Source organism: Emys orbicularis, chromosome 4 (assembly GCF_028017835.1).
Source record: "Emys orbicularis isolate rEmyOrb1 chromosome 4, rEmyOrb1.hap1, whole genome shotgun sequence".
In the NCBI taxonomy this organism is placed as follows: Eukaryota; Metazoa; Chordata; order Testudines; family Emydidae; genus Emys; species Emys orbicularis.
The window spans coordinates 135,674,732-135,700,133 of record NC_088686.1 but is presented as its reverse complement, the minus strand read 5'-3'; the positions used below and the strand labels follow the sequence as shown (position 1 = coordinate 135,700,133).

Here is a 25,402-nt window from a genome sequence, read left to right as displayed (position 1 = left end):
TGTGTTCTCCCTGAAGTCAGTAAGGCTACACACGTGTAACTGTCATCAGGAATGGGCCTGTGTTCCCGTTCCCTTCTCGAATCACATTCCAGGCTCACCTAATATTTTCCACTTGGGAAAGAAGTTAGTTTGAGTTGGGGCAGAAAAATGAGGACTAACTTCAGGTTTATTTAGCTTTAAGTTTTTGGAATGAAACTCAAAAGAAATTAAATGTGAGGAACTTTTATGATGGATTGAACTGCTAGAGAACCAGCCTTTAGCCTATTCAGCCAGTCTTTCTATCATAGCCTGCTCAGAAGTGGATTTAAAATCCTTGAGGGAAAGGGGAAGGAGAAACCTACAACATTGTGTGTTGAGCTTCCTCCAGTGCTTTTGCAACCCCTTAAAAATACAAAGATGGGTTGGCTGGTGGAATTAGGCTAAGCATAAGGAAAGAACTTGGTGGCCTGTGCATCCAAGTACAGAAAAATACATCAAAGAAAAAAAATTGGAGTTCTTTGATTTTTAGTACAGTTCAATACAGTGTCTAACACAGTGCATCATACATCTGAAGCCCCTCGATACAAAGTTCTGTAAAAGTTAAAGGACTGGTATCCAGAATGGGAGGTTTCGTTTTGTTTTTCCTACAAATGTGTGGGAATCCCTTCCTTAGACATGGGAGGGGCAGTAGTTCTGGCTGGAGTGTGTGCAGGTTCTGGGCAAGCTCCCGCCCCCACCACTCTGGTACTGCCTCTTCCCCCCGCGACCTCCTTGCCCTGCCCCCCAACAGGCACTCACCCGTTGTCCAGAAACGGGATCCAGCACACATAGAAGATGACGGGCACTAGGACCCAGGAGGCAGCGTCCTGGAGCTGCCTGCCAGCCTCGCCCAGGAGAGGGACAGAGGGGAGCCTCTTCTCTTCCCTCCCTGGCAGCTAAGCAGAGCTCCGGAGAAATCAGGCTGGGGGGAACTGCGGGGGAGGGGGCAATGCCTGCTCAAATGACACCCACGGCTGGCACGGGTTCCCGTGGTAACCGGATTTTTAGTGTCCGGTCACCAGTGTTAACCGGATCCCTGGCAGTGTGTTCCTGCAGCGGGGCGACGCAGCAGGCGGCAGTCTGAGCTCCTTCCTAGCCACAGGGGGCTGCTTTGCCTTTCCTGATGGCAGGAGCGCTCCAGCCGGGCTGCGTGAGCAAGCTCGCTCACCTGGCCCCGGCCGCACCCCCTGCCTGGCCAGTAGGGCCTAAAAAGAGGAGGGTCTAAGGCTGTAGCCTTATTAGCCTGTGGGTTAATCCGGCCCTGGTGGCTGGAACCCCCGTGCAGACAGACTGTCATTGTGACCAGGCCTTGCAAGCTCGGCTTCTGCTAGCAGAAAGCGGGGGCGGAATATGCAAAGCGCTGAGCATGGCATAGTTAGGCAAAGGGATTAGCTACACGCAACCGGGCCCCCTGCCTGTGGGGTTTGAAGCTGTAAAGCAGCCGGAGAGACAGTTTGTTGTAGCCCTGATGCTCTATCTCGTGCAGTTGTGCACGCCAGCCGGACTCCATTCCCCTAGGATCTGGGGTAAGGCACTGCAGGACCAGGCCCCGCAGTATCGTCTTCCACAGCAATTCTAGGCCACCGGGTCAGGACGGAGTCTGTGTGCCAGGGCAGTTACATCAGGGGCCCAGCTCAGTCAGGTTGTGTATCTCCTAAGTAGATCAGGGTTGAAATCCCTGGTCTCCGAGGCTGAGCGATGTGCGGCTGGAGTGCCCAGAATAGCTTGCCCAGCCCCCTGCTGCCTGCTCATGGCATCAGCCCACCAAAATGGGGGGGAGGGAGGGGTCACGTGGGTGGAATCATTAGTGCTGACTACCCAGCAATGCTGAGGGCTTTGTCTGCAGGTAGCCACGCTAGAAGGAAGCCAGCTTGGCTGCAGCCACACCTCCACTTGCACGGTGGGCATATGGGGATGGGGGTGTGGTGTTCTGTGAGGCCAGAGAGGGCGAGGCGTACCTGACCCAAAGAGATCCTAGGCCTGGTTTACCTCTTGCACGGGTTTCATGCTGGTGGAACTCCATTGAGTGTCAGTGGTTTATTCGGTGTGAGTCAATGGAGAGGCAGACCGAACTCTCAGTCGCACCGCGGTAAACTCCGGGAAATTATGAGCCCGATGCAGGAGCTCAGACAACGTGTTCAGCATGGGCTCTCTGGCCTTGAAATCTACGCAGCCAGCCTGTGCTGCTTTAGCTTCCAGCTAGTGCTGCTCCAGCACGTATCCCTCATAGGCTTGTACAGCCTGTGCTGCTGCTGCTGTTATTGGAACTAGCAAGATGAAGGCTAGTCTGGTACTACGCATGCTGCAATCACGCCTCGGATCGCAGTGGAGACCAACACACAGCGACATCTCCCCTGTGAATGGCCCGGCTTCTATAGCTGATCATATATCAGACTTCAGCTCCCTTCTCTTTCCAGCCTGGGGTGGGCCACACCGTGCCCTGCTCCAGCTTTCGTTCAGCACAGAGAGGTGCCATTGAAACTCTGTGTGCTGTGCACACGCACACTCGCACCCACTAACTGTATACGCACACACGCTCTCCGTCTGTGTGTGTCTCTCTCTGGGCACGGCACACATGCGTTTTACACTCGCTTATCCGGAGTTGCAGCGGTATATTGTGTGATCCATCAAGCTCCCTTGGCCCCTGTTTGAATGAATTACTGTGACAGCTGCTGCGTTCTATAGAACCTCCCCGGAGGCCTGGCTGCCTGGCCATGAGCCCCTGAAATCCTATTACCGAGTTTCAAGAGAAATAAAAAGTTAATTGTCTCTGTGGCTCTCCGCGGCCACCGAAGCACTACGCAGACCTGCCTGTGTTGAAGGCTGGGCCGCTGCAGTGCTGGTGGGTGCCAGAGAAAATGAATTTGATCAGCTATTCGACTTCATCGAAATAAGCGAATGTTGTGAGGCTGCCCCAGGATTCTCTGGGGCAGATTAACAGGCAAGCTGGAGCAGGGATTCCCCAGCCGGACAGGGTCAAATCTGTAGCTGGTCACGTCTTGCATTTAAAATCCCCCCCGTCTGTGTGCGGCCTTTTCAAGTCTGTGCTGGAGAGGAAGAACATCTGGACGAGGAGCAGGGAGTGCTCCAGCTTCACATCTGCCAATAAGGTGACTTTGTGCTCCAGGTCTGGGGCCCAGCCTCGCTTCTCCATGAGCCAGAGCCCCGCCGGCAGCTTGCCATGCCCCTTCAGTCGGAGATCCTGCGTGAGGTGTGGACCTCAGACAGGTGAGTGTTTGGTTCCTTCTGCCCCTGGCTGCTCTCACACATTTGACATGGTCCTGGTTGTAGGGGGAAGGAGGGGCGGGGTTAGTTTTGTCTGAAGATCAGGCTCCAAGGTCACAGTGGAATACTGCAGCCTGGGTTTCTAGCCTCGGAGCTTCTCTACCCCTGAGCAGTCAGGGAGCATTGCCTCGATCAAACACAGACGTCTCCCTAGTGTAGACCCTACCCCTGACTTGGAGGAACATTGCTCTCCAGGAAACCAGTCTCTCCATGTTCATTCAGGGCCTCATCCAAAGCTTATGGAAGATGAGAAAGGCTTTACCATGGACCCCAATGGGAGCCTACCATTTTAGGGTTCCCCCACAGTCTATCAGTGTACCTCAATCTTGCCCTGGGGAGATCCCATCCCACTTTCTCCTGTGGGGAGGGATACTCTACAGTCAGCAGACCTAGAGTTGGCCAGCGAGGGAAATTTCCATTCTGTGGGAAATTTCAATATTTTGGGGGGAGGGGCTATTCATTTGGAATCGGAAGAATGAGATGCAATTGGCCAGAGAATGAAAATTCTAAAACACATCCATTCAGGGCCATCAAAAAGTTTGTTTTCAATCATGTCAAAACATGATGCTGTATGATATAGATATAAATATCACATTACCATTCATATTCGAATTTACGAGTCTGAACGGAATGAATTGAAATGATGCCGTTGACACAAAATGTGTTCTATCGAAATTTTCATTGAAATCAAAACAGGAAAGGTTTTGGTTTCGACTAAACTTGCCCTGTTCCTACGGGAAACCCTCCCGTCGGAAAATTTCCACCAGCTGTTAGCAGGCAGAGTTTGTTGAACAAAGAGTGAAGAACGGGGATTGCTCGGGGGGGTGGGGACTGCTCCGGGGGGTCTCCTGCTTGGGAGGGGTCTGGCGGGGCTGGCTGCATGGAAACACTGTGCTAAGGTATCTTTGTCATCAGGCTCACCTACCAGAGAGAGGCTGGCTGTATCTGGGAGCACGGAGCTATTACCCGAGCCCCTACGCACCCCAACGTACACCCTCAGAGTCACTGGCACGCTCTGGACGTGTGCTTTGCTGCTGCCTTAGCCAGCGTATTCCTTGGACTCCTATATGTCCCCCAGGAAACGCTGCAGCAGAACACTGGGCATTTCAGATGGCTTCTCCGATGGACTGCAGACGTCTGAGTTAGACAAGAGGCCTGCAGAATTTTCTTGGGCCAGCTGATGGCTTCTTAGTCCGTTCCAAAAATGAGCAGCAATCTGTGAGACTGCAAACAGATGCTTGCTCCAAAACCCAGGAGGGAGTGAAGCTAGTAATCTGACATTCACCATCTCCATTAGCCACAATAGGCCAGAAAGGACCAAGGGTTGGCTATCGCCTGCCATGTCAGATACCCGAACATCTGTTCCTGGGCCGGCGATGACCGAGATATTTTTCAGGGATCAGCAACATCCCCTCTGGCATTGCCAGGCTCTGAAAGGGGATTTGTCCGTCCTTGGCTGGAAGGATCGTCACAATTCAAAAAGGATGTTGACAGATTCGGGGGGGTGGGAAAACTACAAGAATTACTGAGCTCTGGAAAACTTGCGTTTACAGCGAGACTAAAGAAGCTCAATCCATTTAGCTTAACAAAGGGGTAGGTTCAGAGGTGACCTGATCACTGTCTGTAAGTACCTAACGGGAGAGACGCTTTCTGAATCTCGCAGACAACGATCCAATGGCCAGAAGTTGAAGCTAGACAAATTCAGATTAGAAATGAGGTGAAATTTGTATCTATGTATTGATTATTTTACCAGTGAGGTAATTAACCCCTGGACTATTTTACTTGGGGATGGGACGGGGTGTTTAAATCCAGGCTGGGTGTCTCTTTCTAAAAGATCTGCTCTGGCTCAGCCAGCACTCGTGGGCTTGATGCAGGAATCAGTCACTCGGTGAAATCCTCTGCCTGGGTTAGGCAGGAGGTCAGACTGGTTGATCCCTTCTCGTCTGAAAATGCACGAAAACATGCCACCAAGGGTTCCTCTGCCTGACCACTGGCCACAAGCCTGCCAAAGGATCCCTCCCCCCAACAGCCATTGGTGTGTGTGTGTGTGTGTGTGTATATATATATATATATATATAATTAGTATTTAACAACAAACATTGCTAGCTACACTGACAGACTGCAATGCCATCTGCTGGAATGAGAGGGTCACCTCTCCAGAGGACAGCGGCAATTTCTGCTCAGAGATGTTTTACCAATGGTGCCGTGGCAGCCTGAGCACTGCTGGCATGTCCTATCTGCCATCGCCCACCCCACTCCGCATCTCCAGCTCTGAGCAGCATTAGGACTTCCTGGGCTAAACTAGAATCAGAATCTCCCTCCCTCTCCCTGAGAGCCTTAACAGTTGGTGCAGCTGTTCTGGGTGTCCCGGAACAACCTTGTTGCGCAGCTGGGTTTGCTAGGGGTCTGTTTGCTAGTTCTATTGTAAATGCTCCCAAATTCTCTGTTCCCGTGACAAACAGCCACAAGTCCTGGGAGCAGCCAGAAGAACCGGCAAGGATGGGAATGGAAACTGAGGCTAGGTCTACACTGCAGCGGGGGTCCGACCTAAGATACGCAACTTCAGCTACGTGAATACCGTAGCTGAAGTTGCGTATTTTAGGTCGGCTTACCTAGTGGTGAGGACGCGGGAAAGTCGACCGCTGCCGCGCTGCCGCCGACTCCGCTGCCGCCTCCTGCCGAGGTGGATTTCCGGAGTCGACGGCAGAGCGATCAGGGATCGATTTTACCGCGTCTTGACTAGACGCGGTAAGTCGATCCCCGAAAAACCGATTGCTACCCGCCGGATCGGCGGGTAGTGAAGACAAAGCCTGAGACCTGTGGGAAATAAAGGGGATAGGAAACAGCATGTGGCAACTTAGAAGGGCACACAGGGTGCCTCTGTGGATTGTCCATCTCTTGCTCAGAGATCCTGGGTTAGTGACCTGTAATACGCCAGTCTACAGAATGCCCTCTTGGTACAGAGTTGTATTCCCTCTAGCCCCAGAAGAAAGAAGTGGGCAGGGAGCGTGTGGGGGAGTGGGAGCAGGCAGTGGATTCTCTCTCTCTCAGCTGGGATTGATGTAAACCCAAGGGTCAAAGTTTGTTTGTTTCCCTCTCCACGATTTTCTAACGGGACTGGTGACTTCGGCTGCTTCCACTGTTGGGAGCCCAGCTTGAGGCATGCTGTATGAGACACCACTGAGCATCCATCCACTGACAATCAAGCCCCTTTAAGGAGCGCTTAATTTGTAATGAAAGCAGTGCCAGGGCTCAAGCAATTTTTTTACATCCATAACTGATGCAGCAAGCCCAGCGACGCCAGGGCTCGGAACTGCCAGGCCCAGCGGCGCCGGGGCTATGACCAGCCAAGCCCTGGCACAAATTAAGCACGGCCTTTAAGGCCACTCCAGGTGGGCCCTCGAAAACGGAGCCACGCAAAGTCACCGTCGCTTTCGGAAACGCAGGCCTTCATCTCATTGCACTGTTTTTCCCCCCACAGTGTGAATGAGGAACCCGGGAGCCCTCAAAAGCAGAAACTTAACAAGCAGGTAAGAAAATCTTCCCACTCTTCTCCTGCCTAATGCTAAGCCCCTATACATCTGCCTGCCTTTGGTTTTCCTATGGCTCCCATCACGGCAGTATCTCACGCAGTTTCGGAGAGTAGCTGATGAGAATGTAGGAGATTCAGACTTGCCGTCTGCTTCGGGTACCGATGTGTGTTTGTGTTTCTGGAATGAGCCTGCTGGCAGGGCTGGGAAGATAATTGTGACTGTGACGCTGCTTCACAGAGATGGGCTAGACTGTGGGTATGGGTTGTGAGCCCAGAACTGAGGGACTCTCCAGTCTCTTGTGCTCAGATAAAGCAGTTGTGTTTGTATATGAGGCTCTTAGAACGAACGGTGAGTTCTGGGAATGACACGCTGCCCTCTCTGGAGTCCGTACTAGGGGTTCTACCCAAACACACCCATGCAGAGTGTGGCCCCAGCTGATTCCCCTACCCCACCCGCAGCCAAGACTTCGGCTAAATTCTGGTCCAGCTCTGAACTTGGGGCCTGAGCGGGCCTGTGTGAACAGGGGTTCAAATGGTTCCAGTGGAACCAGGCACATACAGAACCCCATGCTTTGTTTTGTTTTTTTGCTCTTTCCTTCCAACAAGAGCCCCAAATGGACCATTCCGAGCCCTCTTTAATGCTTTGCAGATTTCATTGCCCTCCACACCAAAGCAGGGCGGCGGATTACCGAGGTTATTTTAGAGAAGCTGAAAAAAGATAATTTAGATATGGCTGATTGCTGGGGCCAAAGCTATGGCAGAGCTCACATGGCTTCAGCATACAACGGTGTTTAAAATCGAATTCAGCAGGGAAATCAGTCCGCGTCTTTCATCCCACATGCTGCCCGCTCACTGAATCTTGGTCAGCAGGTGTTCCCCAAGTTGTCCCATTTTTGCTGAATCGTTCCAAGATTTTAGACCCTGTTTGCCACTTCTGTTCGTCGCAGGGAAGTGTTGAAAAAGCATCTTAGCATTATATTAAAGTGCCAAAGCACAACCAGATGGTCAGCAAGGATCAGGGCGGCCTGTCTGCTACAAGATCAGGTCGAGGGTGTTCTCGCCACTTTAGATGAGAACAACGCTGGTTACAATCTTATGGCAGAACTTAAGTCGGAAGCTGATTGCTTACAAACCACCATTGCAGAGTTTGGGTTTCTTGTCGTGGCTGAGATGTGGTTTGCTGTCTTACCAAAAATTAACATTGTGAGCAAAAATGGTAGAGTCCAGACCTTGGCGTGCGAATGACTTGTGGTTTACTTGGTGGCCTTCGAGACACTTTATTGGAATTAAGGTCTTCTGGGTTTGTTACGTGTAAGGATGGAAGCATGCAGTTCAAAGGGAAAGGTGAAGAAAGTAATGCCAGGCAAACTTGCAAAGGACGAAAGCTCATCCAATCCCAAAATAGTTTTCGGATGTGAGGTTTGCTCCTGTCTTACACGCAGTATTAACCCAATTGGACGCTAGGAGGCCTAAGTACAATGGAGGTGGAGAAGTATGAGCAAGAAACTGGGACGTCTCAGCAGCGAAGCCCTAGAAAGGCACGCTTAAAAGATAGCAAGCAGCTACCCTGAGATTTAAACTCGGAGGTTTGAGAACGAGATTGAGCACTTCACTGGGTGTCGCCAGCGAATCTTTACTGGTGACTTGGAAATGAAAATGCCCATTGATCTCCTTGGCTACATTCGCAAAAGGTCTTTTAGATGCAAGTTTCCCTAACACAGAAACAGCACCGCATGCGTTTTGCTGTCTTCCCGGAACTGTGGCTGCTAACGAAGGGAGTTTCAGCAAGCTAAAATTAATCGAGACCTATCTAAAAATGTCCATGTGGCGGGAAAGGTAAGGGTCAGTAGGGAAAATACTCCCCTTTGTTACACAGGAGCCACTTTATAAACCCAAATATTTGGGTTGTTTTATGTGTTTATAGCGTGAGCCGGAGATATTCTCTAAGGTTAAAGATCAGGACCAGGAGTCAAGATGGAGTTCTAGCCCCAGCTCTGACACCGATGCGGTGCGTAGCCTGAGGCAAGTCACATATACATGACTCCTCAATGGGTAGAACGGTTTCTGATCCCTGGCAGCAGCAGCTGGCAGCTCCATTCCGGTGCTTACGGGTCTGTCAGTATTTCTGTGACAATACGCTTCTCTCTCCAGCGGTTCGTAACAGTTGGTTTACAGCTGAAACTTGGCCTGGAAGGTCTTATTCCATGAAGGTAATTGTGTTCTGCCTACCAAAATCTCCTCTTCTGTTTGAACTGTATGCCATGGTCGATAGAGCAAAGACGGACAGGGAGCTGCTTTTCTCATTAGGATCTGACTGTGATCTTCCAATTTTCATCCAGATGGAGCTTGAAGAGTTTCTGTCCATCAAAATCTTTTTAAACAAGTGTATTGCATATGTATAAACTCTCTGGAATGAAAACTCAGAGCAAAGACCTTATCTTCTCAGTAGTCTGGATAACATCATCCTCACCACTAGCACTACAGAACTAGTTGGAGCACGAATTACTTTGCACATCCTGCAAGGGCGACCACCTCTGGGGTGCAACACATCTGCTGTTTAACAGCACACAGCAACAACAACACATGGCAGTTTGGGGAAGGAGAAACCGGTAGCCCGTTGAAGCTGCAGGGGAAAGTAGGGAGGCAGATGTAATCTGCCAGGACAGTGGAGGTCACACCCCTTCTCTTGCAAAATGTCCCAGGAGATCGTTAATTAGCACAACATGGCGCTATTTCATTGAAGTGACTCAGACCTACTCTGTTTCCTTTTTCGTTTCGGTATCAATTTATAATTAGCCCCAGCCCACGCAGCAGCCCAGAATGAAACCACTGGAGCGCAGCTTGTAGGTGGGGACATGAAAGGTGATTTGATCTAATGGCGGATATACCAGCAATCCAGCGAGAGGCTGCAGCCGGGTATTACTTACATCACCTTGCACCAGGCTGCGGGCTCTAAATCAGCACCTACTTCCCAAATGTTTATTATCTAGCTAATTGCCAAGCCATGTGGTCTGTATCTGATGAATCCTCATTATTTATAGCCCTGGCTCAATGGGATTAGGTGTGGTACATCTAATCCATCTACTTCCTCTGTGCTCTGCCTCTGGGTGACCTCAATCCCAGAGGAACTGGTTCTCACAAGCTATTTCTGGACACCTTGGAGTCACTGAAATCTCTTTACCTGCCACCACTTTTCCAGAGGACCCCAATCGTCTTTAGCACAGGCTCCTCCTGTCACTCCCTGGCTGCGAAGCAAGATGCCTCCTTCACAGTCTCCGCCATAGATGAACGTGGGAGCCTGGGGGAATGGGAGACATGATCCTGGCCAGCCCATGCAGAGCAGTGCTTTGCTGTTTTAGAGGAGGGGTGTGAATTGGCCAGCGGGCATGATGGCTCCCGATTCTTCAGCCCTCCTTTGCCCCATCAGGACTTTCTTGGCTCTTTCCCCTTCCAGCGTCTTCCTGTTTGAAAAAGAAATGCTCCTTTCCCAGCTGCTGCCCCCAGCCCCAATACTAATGTCCCAGAGGGGACACCATGTGCACCCCTGCTGCGCACACAGCCCTAGCCCTGTCTCCTCCTGAGAGGTGGCCTGCCATGCTCACCTGTAACACCCACATGGTGGCCGTGTTCGTTACAATACATGGAACACACCTGAGAAAGCATCCTGGTCTAGTGAGTGGCTGAAACGTCCTTTCCAGGGAAGTTATCCCTTCTCTGCCAGGTGCCGTGTAGGTGAAAGAGCTTTATCAGGCGAGGCTGAGGATGCATTCCGATTTCCTTCTCTCCTGACTTGAATAGAGCCTTGGCAGGACCAGCTACAGTACCTTACCAGCTGGTACCATACCACCTACGGACCTCCCTGCAGCCCTGGATGCAGATGGAACCTGAGTACACCATGCTCTGTATCCCCTAGCTAGTGATCTCTCCACTTCCCATCCCCTGGCTGTTTACTAACTGCCTTTTCTCTTTTTCTCCCCTTTGCTTCCGTTCATTGGGCCACTTGGTGGTAAGTCATTCTGCTTTACAAACCATTGATTCAAAACTGTTATTTTAGAGGCGGGTAAGAACCAGCCCACAGATCCAGATGCCCTCCCCTTCCTCCTCCAGATTCAGGTCTGTTCCAGTGCCAGCACCATCCTACTGTCTAGCAGGTTGGGCTGAAACCCCGGATCAAACCCACCTGAGCTTCGGGGACGTTCTGATCCAGGTCCAAACTTTGCAGCTTGGGCCAACCTCTGTTGTTGTTTAAATTCGGTGACACCTTGGTGAATGGCAGCAAAGATTATCCATGGGGCAGAGGGAATGTTTGATGAAGAAAGGCATGAATTTGGACCCACCTGGCCAGCCAACAGGTATGCAGATACCTAGGCCCAGAGCTTAGCAGGCTTCAAAGAAGGACTGGATAGTTATATGGGTAATGAGGCTATTTAGATTTAGAATAGTTTTGGAATGGCTATCAACCCTCCTGCTTCAGGGCCCAGGCCAACCTCTAACCATTGGGGGTCAGGAGGAAACTTCCCCTAGGGGCAGGTTATCCCATAACTGCCCACTTTAGAATTTCTTGCTCCTTTCTCTGACGCAGCTGGTGCTGGCCAGTGTTGGAGCCAGGATCCTGAGCTAGATGGTCTGATCATGTCAGGTGGTTCCTATATTCTTAAGGACCCACATGTTGAAGCAGAAGAAGATAGAAGCCCACCTGCTCTGAGACCTGGGTGACATGAGATTAGATTAGATATCCAGAGAGCCTCCTTCCCTGAGAAGAAAGCTCGCTGAACTGTCAACTAACCTGCAAGAATCTGAAAAAACCTGAAGAGCTCTGTGTAAGCTTGAAAGCTTGTCTCTCTCACCAACAGAAGTTGGTCCAATCAAAGATACCACCTCCCCCACCTTGTCTCTCCCATGTCCTGTTGGGACCAACACGGCTAGAACAATACTGCACACAACAAATCTGCAAAGAATTGTAGAAGCTGAGAATTTAAGGCAAGAATGGAGAATTACTTCAAAGCTCCCAACATCTCTGGCTACATGGTGGGAGAGGTGGGGCTGTCCTTCTGTGAAATAGAGGCTCAATTAACTTGACGGGCCAAAGGGGTTTTCCATCCAAAATTTGTTTCTATGGTTTTTAAAATGTTGTGCCCTTGATAGAGGTAACACAAATGTAGACACTGTCACTACAAACCCGTAGCTTAGTTGCAGGGAGCAGAAGAGAACATGAGCCAGGATTCCTGGGTTCTGTTCTTGAATCTACCATGTGCTGAAAGAACATAAGAATGGCCATACTGGGTCAGACCAAAGGTCCATCTAGCTCATTTCCTGTCTTCCCATAGTGGCCAATGCCAGGTGCCCCAGAGGGAATGAACAGAACAGGTAATCATCAAGTGATCCATCCCCTGTCGCCCGTTCCCAGCTTCTGGCAAACAGAGGCTAGGGACACCATCCCTGCCCATCCTGGCTAATAGCCATTGATGGACCTATCTTCCATGAATCTATCTAGTTCTTTTTTGAACCCTGTTATAGTCTTGGCCTTCACAACATTCTCTGGCAAGGAGTTCCACAGGTTGTGACTGTGCATTGTGTGAAGAAATACTTCCTTTTATTTGTTTTAAACCTGCTGCCTATTAATTTCATTTGCTGACCCTTAGTTCTTGTGTTATGAGAAGGAGTAAGTAACACTTCCTTATTTACTTTCCCCACACCAGTTATGATTTTATAGACCTCTATCATATCCACCCATAGTCGTCTCTTTTCCAAGCTGAAAAGTCCGTCTTATTAATCTCTCCTTATATGGAAGCCGTTCCATACCCCTAAACATTTTTGTTGCCCTTTTCTGAACCTTTTCCAATTCCAATGTATTTTTTATTGAGATGGGGCGACCACATCTGAGGCTCATTAACTCTTCATTTAATCACATTTGTGAAGTAATGCCTGCGTTGGAAGGGAAAGCTGTTTGTAAAGAGCTCAGAGAGCCTCAGAGTGGGCAAGACAGAAGGGCCAGAAGCTATTAGTGCTGTGATAACCAGATGAGCAAAGAAACAACAGGCTTGTGATTAGAACGAAAGCCAGAATATTCCTTTCTCCAAAGAGTCCTCCCCTGGCAATCAAGCCCTGTTGGTTTCCAAAAACTAAATTTGTGCCACTGGAGGGTGCACAGACACACATATAGTCCGTGCTTCACACACCAGTATTATTTTGCTAGCAGGTCCAGTGCAGAGGCAGGAACTGGCCTGGCTTTGGGGCAACACTGGTTTTGTTTTGTTCTGGGAACGCACCCAGATACTACGGTGATGGACGCAATACAGACTCTGACATGAGCCGCCCCTCCCTGCTCTGTCATTGTGTTGTTTAGTTAGAGACGGGCCTGAGCTTTTACATCCAGAGTCAGGCTTCCCCGGGAGCTGAGTGAGCTGAGTTTAGTCTCAGACCCGTTTCTATGCCGTCCTCTCTCGGCGAGGGAGAGAGCCCTCACTAGCGACTGGACACAAGGCAGGTTCTACCCTCAAAAGCTTTCAGCTGCTGGGCTGAGTTCCAGCACTGACACGGGGACTTAGACACACAGCTCCCATTCATTTCAATGGTATATAAGAACAAACATAAGAATGGCCAGACTGGGTCAGACCAAAGGTCCATCCAGCCCAGTATCCTGTCTGCCGACAGTGGCCAATGCCAGAACAGAACAGGTAATGATCAAGTGATCTCTCTCCTGCCGTCCATCTCCACCCTCTGACAAACAGAGGCTAGGGACACCATTCCTTACCCAGCCTGGCTAATAGCCATTAATGGACTTAACCTCCATGAATTTGGCTAAACCCCCTAGTCCCCTTCACCTTTATTTTAAAGCAAAGGTATTGCCAGCCCTGCAGACTGAAACCCTCCCTTTATCCCCCGAGTAGGCACAGCACAGGTCCCAGAGTTGTGAACTTCTACCACCAAGGTGCCTGTGTGCGCCTGGAGGGACTGCAGAGGGGAGCATTATCTCCAGGAGCCAGGGCCAGCTGGTGGGTGTTGAGCTGTGGACACCTGCTGTGAGAGCTCCAATTCCTTTCACACACCTGTTTCCTTATCACTCCCACTCCTCTCTGCGCCTTTAATGAACTGCCCCTTTTCACCCCCAGCCTCTGTTGCTCTTGTCTCTGGGGATTGGCTAGTCACGTGGATACCAAGAATACGCAGCGTTACAGTTTATCCCACTCTATTTGGCACTTGTGAGGCCTCAGCTGGAGTCCTGGGTCCGGTTCTGGGTGCCGCACTTCAGGGAGGATGTGGACAAATTGGAGCGAGTCCAGAGGAGAGCGACAAAATGGACAAAAGGTTTAGAAAACTGGACCTGTGAGGAAAGGTTAAAAAGTGGGCACGTTTAGTCCTGAGAAAAGAAGACCCAGTAACAGTCTTCAAATATGCGAAGGACTGTTATAAATAGGATGGGGAGCAATTGTTTTCCACATCCACCGAAGGTAGAACAAGAAGTAACGGGCTTAATCTGCAGCAAGGGAGATTAGCTATTAGGAAAAGCTTGCTAACTGGCAGGGTAGTTTAAGCTCTGAAATAGGCTTCCAAAGGGGGTTGTGGAATCCCCGTCATTGGACGTTTCTAAGAACAGGTTGGACAAACCCCTGTCAGGGCTGGTCTAGGTTTACTTGGTCCCACCTCAGCGCAGTGGGCTGGACTAGGCCTCTCGAGGTCCCTTCCAGCCCTACATGTCGATGATTCTGGAAGGGATATTCAACTTCATGCTTTAGCGGTGCCAACCTCTTAGAGACCAGGATGAGACCAATGCTGGGGGCATGTTATCCCACCTCTGCCTCCTGCAGGGTTCTTACATCTTCTGCCAAACAGCTGGTTCCAACCATTGTCGGAGACACGATACTGAGCTAGACGGACCTCTGGTCTGCCCAGCCTGGCAGTTCTGGAGTTGAGTAGAGAGACGTTTCACCTGTAGCCAAGTCCCATCCGTTGGCTTAATTCTTCACTCTTTCCCCATAAGAACAAATGGCCATACTGGGTCAGACCAAAGGTCCATCTAGCCCAGTGTCCTGTCTTCTGACAGTGGCCAATGCCAGGTGCCCTGGAGGGAATGAACAGAACAGGTAATCATCAAGTGACCCATCCCCTGTCGCCCATTCCCAGCTTCTGGCAAACAGAGACTAAGGACACCATTCCTGCCCATCCTGGCTAATTGATGGACCTATCCTCCATGAACGTATCTAGTTCTTTTTTGAAGCCTGTTATAGTCTTGGCCTTCACCACATCACAAATTGTTTGGCCCATCCCGCCAAGGCATATCCCACGTCCTCCTGGCCCTGGCTCTGACCCCATTACCACCACTTTTACACTGAGGCAACTCCCTCGGCTCCAGGGAATCTCTCCTGACTTACACCAGTGTGAGTGGGAAGGCTCCCGTGCTCCCTTTCATATTTACTCTGGGCATTTCACCAGCTAGTGACACTGTGTGATCACTAAACCCCAGAGACTGACCTGCATTAATTCTCCAGAAGGTCAAGTCATCAGCACTCTGGGCTCTTGGCCAGCAGCCCCTCGTCACTCTCCTCTGACCTCTGTATCATATTGGCTCTGGGCAGGGGCTTGACATGTAATGAGATTCATGTTGTGTTGGGGAGATCGCTCCAACGTGCTGGTTCTGGGGCTGGAGGCCGTTATTCCTACTGCCAATTGGCCTGCTCCTGTAGCTGACAGATGCTGCCTTCTCAGGAATTCCATTCTCCAGCAGAAAAGATTTTTGGGAAACTCCGACCTGAAGACTTTGGAAGAAGTATAATCCACACCGCCCTCTACGCACAAGAAAGACTTGCGGGCAAAGTACAAAGTTCAGTGGGAGGATGGCTTCTTAGGAATTTTGCTTCAAAAAACGATGTTGGCAGGAGAAACTTTCAGAAGAATGTGGCCCAATTTGATTTTTCTTTTGTTCTTTGAAGCTGTTTCCCTGAGGCACAAGGAATTCTTGGAAGGATATTGTTGGATTGTTTAAAAAACAACCCCCCCCCCCACAACAACAACAAAACTGCAGCTGGAGCAGGTTGAGCGAGACAATGAAAGAGCACAGAGGTGGATGGTTTCTGCCAGTCCAAATCATGGCAGTTTGGTAGTGAACCAGAGGGTTCAGCGGTGTTGTAACCAAGTGGCTGGTTGTGAAATCAGTTAGTGGCTCTGTTTGGCGCTAGTGGATGGGTTTCTAAACAGACATCACCCCCTCAGTTGGCACTAACTGTCCATCTCAACACAGAGGTAGAACTCTGGAACTGGAGCGCCCATCCAAGCCTAGGAATGGTTTCTGGAGATCCCGGTTGGGATGGCGTGAAGGCAGCATGCGCGGCTGCTGACCGCACTGATTGTGGTCTGTAGCAGGATATCGGTCAGTCTCTAGGACTGGCCATCTCTCCCCTTATGTCAGCAGAAAATCCACAACAAAAACAGTGACCCACGGTGCAGTTCCATCCCCATCCGTAGGGCAGCCTATGAAACAAGACAGGGAAAAGCACGTAATAAAGAGGCCTGGTTTGAGTTTTGGGCGATAGTGTCTCTCTCTGGCCACCATCCCCGGCTGGGAAAGGCTTGCCTGGCTCCTGGCTCCCTGCATGTCCCAACATCAGCCTGCCGGCAGAATGACTGTGAAGGAAAGATCCAGGTGTTAATGTTTAGCTCTTAAAGGAACATTGTCAGATTAAACATCCAATTAAAAAAAAAAAAAAAAAGCAGAGGGGTCCAGACCTGTGTTTCTTTTAACCCCTGAAATGGTTTAAAATGGGGGGAAATTTTAAAAATCTAATTCTCTTATTTGGTGGTGGTGGTGGTTTCCTTTTTGACATTTCAGATCAGATCATTTCACTCTGGCTCCCAGGAACAACGGGGCACTGCTTGGGTTGTAGATGGTGCAGGGGCACGTTGAAAAGAAATCCACGTTATTATACAACAAGGCTTTTCATTTTGTTAAGAAAGGGGGGAACGGTAAAAGAAAAGGAGAAATCAGTGTATTAAGATTAAGTTTTATTGTCTTATTTTCCCCAACAAAACTTTAAATTTTGGACCAGCCTGGCAGTGTCTTTTTAAAATGGTGAGAGGAAAATGTTACTGCTGAACAGAGGACTTGAGAACGGGAGAAAGATATCGGGGGTGATTCTGATCTCATTCACACTGCTTTTACATCAGTGTAACTCCATTTACTTCAGCAGAGTTACTCCTGATTTACACCAGGCTGGGTGAAATGGGAATCAGGCTCTAGGTGCTGAAGGAGGAACCCACTAAGGAAAAACTGCTTTTTTTAAGCAGCGAGGGGGATGTCTAGGTTAGGGATTTCTTCCCCTAGCCAGCTAGGTCCCTTCTCTGCATGCGCTGTTAGCCCCCTCCACCCCATCCCTGGCCCTCACCTTTGCCAGTGCTTCACTGGAGCATTTCTTTAAAATCTCTGCTTAGCCAGTCGGCAAGTGTGTCTGGTTTTGAGTGTGTCAGGGTGCATCATTCTTCTCATCCTCACCTGGCAGCTCTGTTCCCTCCTAGATCTCTCGCCTCAGTTTCCCCTCCTTGCACATCCCTTCTCTCCTGACTGCTCCCTGCCTGTGCCCACTCCAGCCTCTGTCTGTTCTGCCCACTGTGGCCTTCTCACTTCCTCCTATTGCCCTGCCCCTCCTCTCTGAGGCTCTGTGGAGACCCACTTGTCCTGGGAAGTGTTCCAGTTATGCAGACTGCACCCCCTTGCAGAAGGGTGCTGGCCCCCTCGTGCATGTTCTGTATTGCAGTGGGTTGCACTGGACCATGCTTGTGGACTGTAGGGTTTCCAGGGCCGGGGCTCTGTTATTGGGTCTTTTGTACGCCTGTAAATGATGTGTCCCTCCATTCAGCGCCTCCTGCCGGGGCAGAAGCAGAAGAAGAAGCGCCAGGAGCCCACGCTGGAAGCCAAGCCCAAGAAATCGAAAGTGAAAAAGTTGGACAACCCGAGCCTGGCAGAGGAGCCCAGCGCCCCCTCTCAGAGTAAGAGACGTGAGCAGCTCGGCCACAGCCAGGGACAGGCAGCCCCTGGGAGTTGCGGACGGGGGAGATAAGAAATCGGGGAGGGCTCTGAATCACACACACACACACACACACACACCACCCCCCACCCCACCCTCTCCTGGCTGTGCATTCCCTGAACAAATTACCCTTCTGTACCGGCTTCCTGCCTCTCTCCTCTCCAGCAGCACTGGGACAGCCAGCAAAGCCCTGGGCTTGTCCCCAGAACAAGGCACCGGCCGTCTCTGTGTGCCAGTGCCCGTGCTGGGACTGGGACTCGAGAATCCCAGCTGTGCTGGTAGGAGCAGTCCGGCGTGCATGGCCCCTTACAAGGCATGAAACCAGCTGCTGGTAGAAGAGGTTGAGCCCCTGTCTGTGGTGGTGCCTCGCTGTACTGCCCACAAAGCAGTGCCAGGCCGGCCGTGCACACACGCAGACACCTCCTGGCATTTAGCCTGGCACAGTGCCTAAACTTTGCCTCCAAGACGCAGGCCTGTGCTCTGGGAGTGACCCCCGCAAAGCGTATTTGGACCTAGACACGAGCCAGGGCCAACCCCACCTGTATGCCCGCACAAGCCCCTAAATATAGGGGGGTCCCATGTATGAGCTCTTCCTCCCGGCACCCGTAGCCTCCCCTCCCCACTCTGATCCACCCCCTCTGGAAGATCACCTCGGGGCCTCACTTCCATGGCCTCCCAGAGACAAAAGGCCCCCACATCCTTCCCCAGCGAGAGACACCCCCATCCACTTCTCCCCTCCTGCAGTGCGCTACGGGGTAAGTGGAGTCTGACTTCATTCCAAGCCGCACCACACCGAGCATGTGCCGTTCCACCCCCACTGCCAGCTCCCTGCCTGTCCCGGTCTGTGTTTCTGTCCTCACTCTGGCCGCTCTCGCCGCATGCAGCTGTCAGGAAACTGAGGAAGAAGAAGGAGGAGAAACTGGAGGAGGAGAGTGAAAAGCAGCCCTACCCCAAATCCACCAAAGAGCCCAGGAAGAAGAAGGAAAGTCCCACGTCGCATTTCAGTGTGGCCAAAGCCTCGAAAAAGAAGCAGGGTAAGAAGGCGTTGGGCCCCTTCCACCCACGGGGTCTCTAATGCATGCTGCACACTGTCACACCCGCCACACCCAACCCTAGCACACAGCCACAACCAGACACACACCAGCATACAGGCCACAGGCTCCTGCCTGTGTCACAATCCAGCCACACACACTCGCAGCCCAAACACAACAGCCAGGCCCGGACGCCACAACGCAAGTGCACCCTCACATTACCACGGCAATCCAAACACAGCTTCGCCACGCATACCCGGCCAAACACAACCCTTGTACACTGGCGTTGTGCTCCCAATCCAACACACTGCTTTGCACTCACAACCCGATCCAAACAGTTACGCCATGCAAATGCAGTCCACACACACACACACACACATTATATATATAATATACACGTGGCATTCACAATCCAGGACACAGCCCTGCACATATCCCACAATCCAAAAATCACACTGCAACACAATCTCCATCCAAACACAAAACAGCACCGTGCGTCCCAGCCCTCCCACACACGCTGTGCACTTTCAGTCCAAACCCATCTGAAAGCCTGCTTGAAAACGCTCTCGGCACCACTGGCGAACCGACCCCCTCCACCCCTAAAAGGCAATGAAAGGCCGCGTCCTGGGAAAGTCCCCAGCTCCCACGTAGGGTGAGTAAGACCGGGCTCTGCTTTCGGAGGACAGCTGCACAGACCGGGCAGGTGGCTGTTGCAGTTTTGGGCCCCATTCTAATGCCTGTCCTCTAATGCACGCCAGGTCCATTTTCCAGACGAATATTTCATCCACCCTGACCCACCAGCTCCTGCTCATTGGTGGGGGTCTATGGGCAATTGCTCCATTCCTTGTTACTGTCTCTCCGGGGGAGGGAGGAGGCGAGGGATAAAGGAAAGGACTCCCTGTGGGATGCATTTACTGCACAGACTCCTAGGAAAAGCCCAGGAGGCAAGACAGTCACTAGGTGGCAGCCTTGTACCACACTCCCCCCTCCCCCCCCCTACCACACACACACAAATTCTCTCACTCTCCTGCACAATACAGTGGCCTTTATTTTCTAACCTGCTATTTCCTACAGGGTAAACTCCTGAGGTAAAAAGCTCTAGAGCCTGATCTACACTGGGGGAAACACCTCAGCATTTCCAACCAGGTTTGAAACTGGTTCAGCTGGTGTAGTGTAGTCCAGACTGCCCAAACTGGTTCTCAAAGTGGTTTGAATGTGTGTGGGTGGGTGGGGGGGCGTTCCCAGTGTGGGCCCAGTGAAGTCAGAGCAGCCCTCCGGACTGGAGGTTTCTACGTAGGCTTTTAAGCACACTTTTACGCTTTCTTCTCACCTGGATTGATCCCATTTACACTGGCTGGCCAAGCCAGTTAGAAACCAGTTTTCCAGGATTCGTGATCAAATTTGGTTTGAGCCCCAGCACGGATTAGACTCCCAGATACTGGGTGAGTGAGGTGTAAGCAATGGGTGACATATGGCAATGGGTAGGTCCAGGTCCAGTGGGCCCCAAGCTAGTCCCCAGCTGTGGGGAAAGTTCCTCTAAACAGGGCAGGCAGAGCCGTCGCCGCAGTCACTTATTAACGTGACTGTGTCCGTTTTTCTTTAATCTTCTTCTCATCCCTGTTCCGCTCTCCCCCCCCCCCCCCATCCCCGCACTTCCAGAGGACTCTGAGGAGGAGGAAGAGGAGGAGGCGGAGAATAATGACCCACCGAAAAAGCCAAAAAAGAAGCCCCCCAAAGAAATCCCAGCTGGAGAAAGCAGGGAGAGAAAACCCAAGCCGAAAGGTCAGCAGCTGGAGCCCCGGAGAAGGGGCTGGCATGTGGAGGTGAACCCTGGGGGGAGTGAGCCCTGCTGCGTGAGTGAGTGAGAGGAAGGATGCTCCAGCAGTGAGGGCGCTAGACTAGGACTTGGGGGAGCTGGGTCAATTCCCTGCTCCTCCGCAGACTCCGGGTGTCACCTTGGGTAAGTCACTCCCCTTTACGAGCCTCAGTCCCCTCTCTGTGCGATGGGGACCATAGCCCTGCCCGGTCATAGGGCGTGAGGTGCTCAGATGCTATGGTGAGGCAAGGCCCGGTGAGGTACCCTCTGTCGCTGGGGATCTGTGTGTGTACATCAGAGTCCCTCTCCTGGAAACGCCCTAGGGGACAGGAGTGGAAGGATCCTTTTGCTGCATATTTCCATTTCCCTGTCAACTGAGGCAGCTGGGCTGGAGCTGGTGTTACTTTGCCTGGCTTCGGGATCCCTCCTCTGCCTCTGCCTTGCGAGCAGACAGCCCGGGAGTCAGATGGAGTTCGGCATTGAGAGTTGTTCGCAGAGCTGAGCTTCCGAAGCCTGAGGATCCACCGCAGGGCATTGAGGGGCGTATGAGGCTCTTTCCAATCAAGCACCCTTGAGGCTAAACCACGGGGGATTCACTTCTCCCAGCTGGAATCAGAGTGCCTCGCTGGGGACTCCAGCGTATGGCTGAGGGAAAAGCCCCTCCGCTGGCAGGGTGTTCTCAACATTGTCTTCCAATTAGCCGTCTCCCAGAGGGACCAAGAGGGAATCTCTCTCTCCCCCGGGTCAGTGGAGCAGGCTCAGGCTGGGTGTTATGGGGGACACACTGCTAGAGAGCAGGAGATGGGGGCCTGGGACGCAGGCAGGTCATGGAGAGGGCAGCTCTGATCCAGGGAGAGCCAGGGCTCGGGGCTGGCCTGAGAGAAGCCCCAGCCAGAGGTGGCGGGTTGCAATGGGTGGTTATTAGGGAAGTCGGCAGGACTAAGCGGTTAACACCCAGGCCAGGAATGAGCAGGGAGCACTGGCCGGCTGAGGCCCCAAGCCTCCTGGGAAGTGGCTGAGGGAGGAGGGCAGCAGAGGGCTGGGGCTCTCCTGTGTTTCCAGAGGCCCTGAAGTCATGTCCCTGTGTCGCCCTTCTCTCTCTCGTCTCCTCCCTGCCCCTTGCTCTCTCCCCTCAACACACCTGGCTTTCCCCCATTCCCTCTTTCCTTTCTCCCGGGCTTGTCCCCACTCCTCCCTGCTCTCTCGCCCTCCCTGCCCCATCTCTTACCCCTCACTATTCCCTCCGCCTCCCGGCTTGCTGCCCTTTCTCTCCCCTCCTGTCCTCACACTGGCTCCTTTCTCCCTCCCGGTAGGAGACAAAAGTGATTGCGATGCCAAGCCCAGAGCTGCCAAGCCCACGAAGAAGGAGCCGATGTCCATGTTCCAAGTGAGCGGGGACAAGAAGGAGAGAAAAGGCAAAAAGAAAGGTGAGGGGCGACAGCTGCCCATACATCCCCTGGGCCCCCAGAGCTCTCGTAATCAACAAAGGGTGCATGAGGAGTCACCACTGGTACCATGGGAGCCCTTGGGATATGGCTAGGGCTGGGTGGTCAGTACTTGGATGGGAGACCTCCCAGGAAAACTCTGGTGATGCTTCAGCAGGGGAAGCATCCTGCCCTGCCTCAGTGCTGACTCGGTTCCCCTGGCACGTGGCTGTACGACGTTTGGATGAGGCCTGTGCAATCAGTAATAGACCCATGGCATATCTCCGAAGAGTGCAGGTGCTACATAAGAACATAAGAACAGCCATACTGGGTCAGACCAAAGGTCCATCTAGCCCAGTATCCTGTCTTCCCACAGTGGCCAATGCCAGGTTCCCCAGAAGGAATGAACAGAACAGGTAATCATCAAGTGATCCTTCCCCTGTCGTCCATTTCCAGCTTCTGGCAAACAGAGGCTAGGGACACCATCCCTGCCCACCCTGGCTAATAGCCATTGATGGACCTATCCTCCATGAACTTATCTAGTTCTTTTTTTTACCCTGTTATAGTCTTGGCCTTCACAACATTCTCTGGCAAGGAGTTCCACAGGTTGACTGTGCATTGCGTGAAGAAATACTTCCTTTTGTTTGTTTTAAACCTGCTGCCTATTAATTTCATTTGCTGACCCCTAGTTCTTGTGTAATGAGAAGGAGTAAATAACACTTCCTTATTTACTTTCCCCACACCGGTCATGATTTTATAGACCTCTATCATATCCCCCAATAGTCGTCTCTTTTCCAAGCTGAAAAGTCCCAGTCTTATTAATCTCTCCTCATATGGAAGCTGTTCCATACCCCTAATCATTTTTATTGCCCTTTTCTGAACCTTTTCCAATTCCAATATATCTTTTTGAGATGGGGCGACCACATCTGCAGCAGTATTCAAGATGTGGGTGTACCATGGATTTATATAGAGGCAATATATTTTCTGTCTTATTATCTATCCCTTTCTTAATGATTCCCAACATTCTGTTCGCCTTTTTGACTGCCGCTAGCCAGATCTTGACCAAATCCCACCCTGAGTAACTCTGTTCTCCTGAGCGAAATATTCCCTTGTCATGACAGATGTGTACGGTCCTTAGCTAACGTCTCTCGATGGCTTTGAGATTCTCAGACGAAAGACACGAGCGTTAGCACAGGGATCCATAGCCCCTCTCTTGACTGATTCCTCTGTGCGCGTGTCTGCCCCCATAGCCCCAGCTCTCACGAACAGCGAGGCGGAAGATGACTCTGATTCCAGCACCAAGCCAATCAAACCTGACACGAAAAAGGACACGGCTTCCATGTTCCAGGCGGGAGGAGACAGCCACAAAGAGAAGAAGACCAAAAAGAAAGGTGGGTGCTCCCTGAGTGGGGGGTGCACCATGGTGGGCTCTGGGCACAGAAGGGTACAAGTCCCATTGCTCAGGGCCAGCAGCAGGGCAGCACATGGGCAGATACCGGACACCTGGGGTTACAAACTCTTCCATCTTTGTCAGGTGGGGGTATTATTGTGGGTCATATGTTTGGGCTCTAGAGGAGGAGGATGTATTGCCCCCTGCTGGCTAATTTAGCTAGTGGAATCGGCTGTGTCCTTTGACTTGCCTTGTGCAGAAATGCCACAGTGGCTGCTTGTCCAGGCCAGCAGCTCAATGTGATCGAGTTAGGATCCCTCCCTTTGCTGGCAGAGTACCCATCACATTGCTTCAGACATGACCTGCCGCCACCGATTGGCTGTGCAGGTCATTTAAAATGCTCTGCTCCCGGACGACAGGCTGTGCCAAGGGTGGCCGCTGCCTCTATAAATCAATCCACCAGCGCCCTCCACCTGCCAGTGCACTCAGCTCCTCCCCGCCATCCCGCTGGGCTGACGGGGTCTGTGCCACTTCTGGGCAGCAGAGCGGGCAATGCCCATTGTGTGTTTCTGTCTGCAGCTCTTCCCAAAGCCGCCGGAGAGGGGAGCGAGGGAGAGGCCTCGGAAAGCCCTCAGAAGAACTCCAATAAGAAAGGGAAAGGGAAGAAGTCCAAGAAGGTAAAAGGCCGGCAAGTCCGGGCTAATAGGCAGCGCTGGGAACGGGGGTTTCCTCACGGCCTCCCTCACTCCTGGGTTATGGCAGCCCCAGAGCCAAGTCAAGGGGCATTTGCAGCAGCTTTCTGGTGTTAATGCTGAAGGAGGGTGGGAGGATGCGCAGGCAGCCCATCTCACAGAGCAGGGCCATGGAAAGAATAGAGGGTGGGGCTGCCTAAAGGGGCCCCCAGCAGGTTCCCGCGACAGCTGGCGGGAGGGGGTTGCCCCGGCAGTTTCCCGCAATGGCTAGGAGAAGGGGGTCACCCCGGCAGGTTCCCGAGGTGGCCAGGGGGAAGAGGGGGTCACCCCGGCAGGTTCCCGAGGTGGCCAGGGGGAGGAGGGGGTCACCCCGGCAGGTTCCCGAGGTGGCCAGGGGGAGGAGGGGGTCACCCCGGCAGGTTCCCGAGGTGGCCAGGGGGAGGAGGGGGTCACCCCGGCAGGTTCCTGAGGTGGCCAGGGGGAGGAGGTCGTCCCGGCAGGTTCCCGCAGTGGCTGGGAGGAGGGGGTCGCCCCGGCAGGTTCCCGCAGTGGCTGGGAGGAGGGAGTCGCCCCGGCAGGTTCCCGAGGTGGCCGGGAGGAGGGAGTCGCCCCGGCAGGTTCCCGAGGTGGCCAGGGGGAGGAGGTCGCCCCGGCAGGTTCCCGCAGTGGCTGGGAGGAGGGGGTCGCCCCGGCAGGTTCCCGAGGTGGCCAGGGGGAGGAGGGGGTCGCCCCGGCAGGTTCCCGAGGTGGCCAGGGGGAGGAGGTCGCCCCAGCAGGTTCCCGCAGTTGCTGGGAGGAGGGGGTTGAGGTGGCCAGGGGGAAGAGCGGGTCACCCCGGCAGGTTCCCGAGGTGGCCAGGGGGAGGAGGGGGTCACCCTGGCAGGTTCCCGAGGTGGCCAGGGGGAGGAGGGGGTCGCCCCGGCAGGTTCCTGAGGTGGCCAGGGGGAGGAGGTCGTCCCGGCAGGTTCCCGCAGTGGCTGGGAGGAGGGGGTCGCCCCGGCAGGTTCCCGAGGTGGCCAGGGGGAGGAGGTCGCCCCGGCAGGTTCCCGCAGTGGCTGGGAGGAGGGGGTCACCCCGGCAGGTTCCCGAGGTGGCCAGGGGGAGGAGGGGGTCGCCCCGGCAAGTTCCCGAGGTGGCCAGGGGGAAGAGGGGGTCGCCCCGGCAAGTTCCCGAGGTGGCCAGGGGGAGGAGGGGGT

The 25,402-nt window shown here is 52.7% G+C and overlaps 1 protein-coding gene across 1 annotated transcript in view; it reads left to right on the top strand.

Moving 5' to 3' along the window:
- Positions 1-25,402, top strand: part of TULP1 (TUB like protein 1) — a 43,680-nt gene that overhangs the window by 8,015 nt on the left and 10,263 nt on the right. Inside the window, exons 2-9 of the mRNA XM_065403408.1 lie at positions 3,146-3,246; positions 6,785-6,833; positions 17,686-17,815; positions 18,738-18,887; positions 20,544-20,666; positions 22,014-22,127; positions 23,375-23,515; positions 24,094-24,191. Of these exons, the coding sequence (XP_065259480.1) occupies positions 3,146-3,246; positions 6,785-6,833; positions 17,686-17,815; positions 18,738-18,887; positions 20,544-20,666; positions 22,014-22,127; positions 23,375-23,515; positions 24,094-24,191 (906 nt within the window). The remainder of the gene's footprint in view (positions 1-3,145; positions 3,247-6,784; positions 6,834-17,685; positions 17,816-18,737; positions 18,888-20,543; positions 20,667-22,013; positions 22,128-23,374; positions 23,516-24,093; positions 24,192-25,402) is intronic.